The sequence below is a fragment of the Crotalus tigris genome, unplaced genomic scaffold (genome assembly GCF_016545835.1).
Source record: "Crotalus tigris isolate CLP2741 ecotype Arizona unplaced genomic scaffold, ASM1654583v1 scf7180000024423.372371, whole genome shotgun sequence".
NCBI lineage: Eukaryota > Metazoa > Chordata > Lepidosauria > Squamata > Viperidae > Crotalus > Crotalus tigris.
In genome coordinates, this window is record NW_024100590.1 from 41,766 (window position 1) to 47,903 (window position 6,138).

Consider the following 6,138-nt stretch of genomic DNA (forward strand, 5'->3'; position numbering starts at 1 on the left):
GCTTTGGAGAACAGCTTGACTCCTTCTTCTTTGGGACAACCCCTGAGATATTGGAGCACAGCTATCGTGTCACCCGAAGCTCATGAATAGCTCAGGCAGTACAGACTCTTCAGTCTGTTGCATCAGGAGAACCTACCTGAAGATGGGTCCAGAAATGGTTTCTTCTGGGAGATCCCACCAAAAACCAGGTTCTGAGGAGGATATTTATTATAGTGTTCAATTGTCATCTCCCTGAAAGGCTCCTGAGCCTAAAACAATAGGAAAAAGGAACAGTGCATTAATGCCCAGTGCTTCCAACACCCCACCCTCCCTTCAAAATAGCGACTGTACTCTTCATATTCCCTCAGAAAGATTCAAGGACAGACAACAGACGATTTAAAGAGAAAATTAAATCTCCTAACAATAATTAGAGAAGTTCCAAAGGTGCTTTTTCACGAGGCAACTGGACTTTCTTGTTTTGCTTTGAAGACATTTCGCTTCTCATCCATCAAGCTTCTTCAGCTCTGACTGGAGGATGGGGAATAGAAAGATTTATACTCCTTGCAGACAGCTGGTCATTTGCATTCTTTTAGAGAGTCGGTGAGGCCACCTGGAGGTTTACCTATGTCCTCAGAGCCACCCGAGTAGTGCAAATGGGTGTGGAGCTTTCTTGGAACTATCGAAAGGACTGTGTTGTAGATTGGAGATAGATGATGTCGTATCCCTCCCCCTCTGTTGAGAGAGGGCTGTTCAATTTTGACATAGATGGTCTCTTTGACCCCTTTTTCAAACCAGTGGTCCTCTCTATACAAAATGAGGGCTTTGCTGTCTTCAAAAGAGTGCCCTTTGTCTTTTAAATGCAGATGGACTGCCGAATCTTGTCCTGATGGATTTGTTCTCCTATGTTATGGCATGCGTTTATGAAGTGGTTGTTTTGCTTCCCCAATGTACAGATCTGCACATGGCTCATGGCATTGTACTGCATATACCACATTGCTTAATATGTATCCGGGTGTTTCATCTTTGGGGTGGACAAGCTTCTTCCTGTATTCTTCAGTGCACATTTATAATAATAATAAAGTTGGAAGGGACCTTGGAGGTCATCTAGTCCATCCCCCTGCTCAGGCAGGAAACCCTATACCATTTCAGACAAATGGCTGTCCAGTCTCTTCTTAAAAACTTCCACTGTTGGAGCATTCACCACTTCTGGAGGCAGGTTGTTCCACTGATTAATTGTTCTCACTGTCCGGAAGTTTCTCCTTAGTTCTAGGTTGCTTCTCTCCTTGATTAGTTTCCACCCGTTGCTTCTTGTCCTGCCTTCAGGCGCTTTGGAAAATAGCTTGACTCCCTCTTCTTTGGGGCAGCCCCTGAGATATTGGAACATTGTTATCATGTCCCCCCTCGTTCTTCTCTTCATTAAACTAGACATACCCAATTCCAGCAGCTTTTCCTTATATGTTTTAGCCTCCAGTCCCCTGATCATCTTTGTTGCTCTTCTCTGTACTCTTTCTAGAGTCTCAACAACTTTTTGACCAAAACTGGATGCAGTATTCCAAGTGTGGCCTTACCAAGGCATTGTAAAGTGGTATTAGCACTACACGTGATCTTGATTCTATCCCTCTGTTAATGCAGCCTAGCACTGTGTTGGCCTTTTTCGCAGCTGCAGCACACGGCTGGCTCATTTAAGGCCATCTATGTCAAAATTGAACAGCTCTTTCTCAATAGAAGGGGAGGGATATGACATCATCTATCTCCAGTCTACAACACAGTCCTTTCAGCAGTTCCAAGAAGGCTCCACATCCATTTGCACCACTCAGGTGACCCAGAGGACACAGATAAACCTCCAAGTGGCCTCAACCACTCTCTAAAAGAATACAAATGACCAGCTGTCTGCAAGGAGTATAAATCCTTCCATTCCCCTCCATCCAGTCAGAGCTGAAGAAGCTTCTTGGCTGAGAAGCAAAAACATCTTCAAAGAAAAACAAGGTAGTCCAGTTGCCTCTTGAAAAAACACCTTTGGGACAACCATGGCCTGGATGACTGAGAATCTCCATAGACCAGTAGTTCTCAACCTGTGGGTCGGGACGACCATTTCACGGGGGTCGCCAAACAACGCAGTCCGCCATTTCCCCCCCCCCCTTTTCCTTAGCTGTGCTACTCCCTTTTATTCTATTGGTTTTTGAAAGCCAATAGAATAGACCAGTAGTTCTCAACCTGTGGGTCGGGACCCCATTTGGGGTCGAACGACCATTTCACGGGGGTCGCCAAACAACGCAGTCCGCCATTTTCCCCCCCTTTTCCTTAGCTGTGCTACTCCCTTTTATTCTATTGGTTTTTGAAAGCCAATAGAATAGACCAGTGGTTCTCAACCTGTGGGTTGGGACCCCATTTGGGGTCGAACGACCATTTCACGGGGGTCGCCAAACAACGCAGTCCGCCATTTTTTTCCCTTTTCCTTAGCTGTGCTATTCCCTTTTATTCTATTGGCTTTTGAAAGCCAATAGAATAGACTCTCTTGAATAGAGTCTAATTCTATTGGCTTTCAAAAGCCAATAGGAATTGTCCAGGCTGTCTCTGCCCTGCTGAGCCCGCCAAAAGTCCCATTCTGCAAACGGTGCTGCAAGTTGTCTGCAGCAAAGGCAAGCTGTCTGGAAGTTTCCACCCCTCCCTGCTGAGCAACTACTAAAAATGTAAGTAAAAGAAGGCCAGGGGTGGGAGGTGGGAGGCCGGCGGGCGCAGGGAGGGTTGCTGGCGCGCATGGGGCCCGGCAGGTGCCTTACCTCCCTTGGGCTGGGCCAGCTGGTGGCCCAGCCGGTGGTCGGCCTGCGCCGTCTCTGCTGCTTGCCACCTACGCCTCAGCCAGTGCAGGGGGCAGCACCATGCATGCGCGGTACTCCCAGGCAGGGAAAGTCTTCGACTTACAACCGGTTGGGTAGTCCTCGACTTACAACCAGTTGGGTAGTCCTCGACTTATGACCGGTTGGGGGTCGTGGCATTAAAAAGGTTGAGAACCACTGGAATAGACTCTCTTGAATAGAGTCTAATTCTATTGGCTTTCAAAAGCCAATAGGAATTGTCCAGGCGGTCTCTGCCCTGCTGAGCCCGCCAAAAGTCCCATTCTGCAAATGGGGCTGCACCAGTTGAGTAGTCCTCGACTTACGACCGGTTGAGTAGTCCTCGACTTATGACCAGTTGGGGGTCGCGGCATTAAAAAGGTTGAGAACCACTGGCATAGACAATTAGTTCTGGAAGGGAAACATTTAAACATTGAGTAACGTTATTTCCCATAATGACATCTTTCGGCATGATACGAACTCACCTGCAGCTTCTTCTGCTCCGCCTGGCTCAGTAGAAAGCCTTCTGCCAGGGCCACCGCCTGGGAGCAGGTCTCTGCTCCACATTCCCTCACCCAGCTGGCCATCTCTGGAGGAAGCACAGTCAGGAACTGCTCCAGCACCAGAAGGTCCAGCATCTGAGCTTTCGTGTGTTTTTCTAACTTTAGCCGTAGACGGTAAATATGGTGGAGTCGGCTACAAAGTTCTCGGGGCCCGTCAGCCTCTTGGTAGCCGAATTCCTTGAAAGAGTGAATTCGTAGAACCCCATTGGTGGTTTCCCCTTCCAGGATGTATTGATTGCTTTCTTCCATGAATTTCCCAGCAGTTTCACTCAAGACAACACTGGGGGCCTCTTCCTTCTCCTTTGCTTGCTGCGCTTAAATGCTGTTCTGGTCAAATTGAAAGGACTTTACCGATCTGCAAAACACTTTTCATTGATAGGAGCAGGAGGGCAGGAAGAAGCCGAGGATTTTTTCTTCCTGGAAAACTGGAAACTTTACACACAACCAGAGGTCTCTTCAGCAACCGAGCTAAGGGGAAAAGGAAACAAAACATTTTAAAAAGCATTAATGGCAGAGTAGAGTAGAGTAGAGTAGAGTAGAGTAGAGTAGAGTAGAGTAGAGTAGAATAGAATAGAATAGAATAGAATAGAATAGAATAGAATAGAAATAGAAGAGAACAGAACAGAATAGAATAGGAAGAAAGAAATCAAAACGAATGGAATGGAATAGGAATAGAACAGAACAGGAACAAACAGAAACCGAAACGAATAGAAATAGAAATAGAATAGAATATAGAACAACAGACTAGGAAGGGACCTTGGAGGTCATCTAGTCCAACCCCCTGCTTAGGCAGGAAACCCTATACCATTTTGGACAAATGGTTGTCCAGTTTCTTCTTAAAAACTTCCAGTGTTGGAGCATTCACAATTTCTGGAGGCAAGTTGTTTCACAGATTGTTCTCACTGTCAGGAAATCTCTCCTTAGTTCCAGGTTGCTTCTCTCTTTGATTAGTCTCTTCTTGTCCTGCCTTCAGGTGCTTTGGAGACTAGGTGAATCTCTTCTTCTTTGTGGCAACCCCAGAGATATTGGCACAATGCTATCCTGTCACCCCTAGTCCTTTTAATTAAACTAGACCTACCCAATTCCAGCAATCGTTCCTTATATGTTTTAGCCTCCAGTCCCCTGATCACCTTTGTTGCTCTACTGCACGGATGTCAAACTTGCCACGTGACGTATCACGATGTATCGCGACTCTTTTTGCATTGCCGGCAATGGGGTGGGCACGGCTTCGGTATGTTGAAACTGGCCCATGGGCCGGCAGTTTAACACCCCTGCTCTATTGTGTATTCCTTCTAGAGTCTCAACATCTTTTGTACATCATGGTGACCAAAACTGGATGCAGTATTCCAAGTGTATAGGTATGTACACACATACACAGAGAGAACCTACACACACAGAGAGACACATATATCCATATCCATAATCATACCCATACATACATAATACATATATACACATGATACATAAACAGATACATGGACAGATGAGATAGATAGATAGATAGATAGATAGATAGATAGATAGATAGATAGATAGATAGATAGATAGATAGATAGATAGATAGATAGATAGATAGACGGACAGACGAGATAGATCAATAGATAGATAGATAGATAGATAGATAGATAGATAGATAGATAGATAGATAGATAGATAGATAGACAGACAGACAGACAGATAGATAGATTAGCAGGAGATTGGGAAGGCAGCTCATATAGGCTCCTGCCTCTGCGCCTGACTCCTTGAGCACGTCATCAGCCCGTTGATTGTGTTAATCCTTATCACACCAAGTTGTTCCGCATCAGGCAAACTATCTTTGACTCCACTGGTTGTTTTAGTGACTCTTCTTAACCACAGGCTTGTTTATATTAAACAGGCTGGTTTATTATATCCTAGTGTTCGTTTTTCTTTTATTTGTTAGCATAATGCCCAGGATTCACATTTTTAGTATTTTAAAAGACGATAGATAGATAGATAGATAGATAGATAGATAGATAGATAGATAGATAGATAGATAGATAGATAGATAGATAGACTTTCTATTGAGAGCAGGCAGCAGAATTTCATTTTTAATGTAGCCCAGTGTGCTCCTATTAAAAATAAATATCAATAAAGGTTATCGTATCTCCTTGCCTACCTCCACCACCATCCCCGCCCCGCCTTTGCTGTCCGGGTTTTCCAGGACAAAAGCATCCGCTAGCCCGCCCCCCTCCCCTCTTTTGCTCTAAGGCTGCAAGGGCGAATGCCTCCAACCTTGCAAGCAATTGCAAAAGCGGCTTTGCAAAAGGAAAGCTTCTTCGCGCGACATCAAGAGGGGAAAAGGGAGCGCAAACTCCAGCCTTACCCCGGCAAACGCGACAAAGCCTCCGGTCTCCAAAGCCAGGCGCGCAAGGCAAGGATCCGCGCTCCGAGCTCTTCGGAGCTGGAGAGCAACGCAAACTCCGCGGCCAGCCTCCCCTCGTCCTCCAAGAAAGGGTTAAAGGGAGAGAGTGCTGCTTCCTAGAAGGGGCACGCTCGGGGCTGGGATTTTTTTTTTCCCTTGACCGTGCTGGCGTGGGGTCCTCCGGGCTCATTGGTGCAGGCTGTCCTGGATTTGGGGTGGGGGGGGGAGAGAAGGGGGAGCCTCTTTGCGGGAGGTCCCCGTTTAGTGGCTTCTCCTTGCACGGCCACCACGCGCTTAAACCGGGATTTGCTTTAGGACTGGCTCAGTTTCAGAGAACGTCCAATTCAGTGTTTCTCAACCTTGACCATTTTAAGGCATG

At 46.3% G+C, this 6,138-nt stretch overlaps 1 protein-coding gene across 1 annotated transcript in view; it reads right to left on the reverse strand.

Annotated features, from left to right (window-relative positions):
• LOC120302128 (zinc finger protein 493-like) overlaps positions 1–5,858 on the reverse strand; it is a 36,731-nt gene extending 30,873 nt beyond the window's left edge. The window contains exons 1-3 of the mRNA XM_039330047.1: positions 5,721–5,858; positions 3,299–3,844; positions 137–248 (exon numbers count right to left, since the gene is read on the reverse strand). Of these exons, the coding sequence (XP_039185981.1) occupies positions 137–248; positions 3,299–3,625 (439 nt within the window). The 5' untranslated portion in view covers positions 3,626–3,844; positions 5,721–5,858. The remainder of the gene's footprint in view (positions 1–136; positions 249–3,298; positions 3,845–5,720) is intronic.
• Between the last annotated feature and the right edge of the window lie 280 nt (positions 5,859–6,138).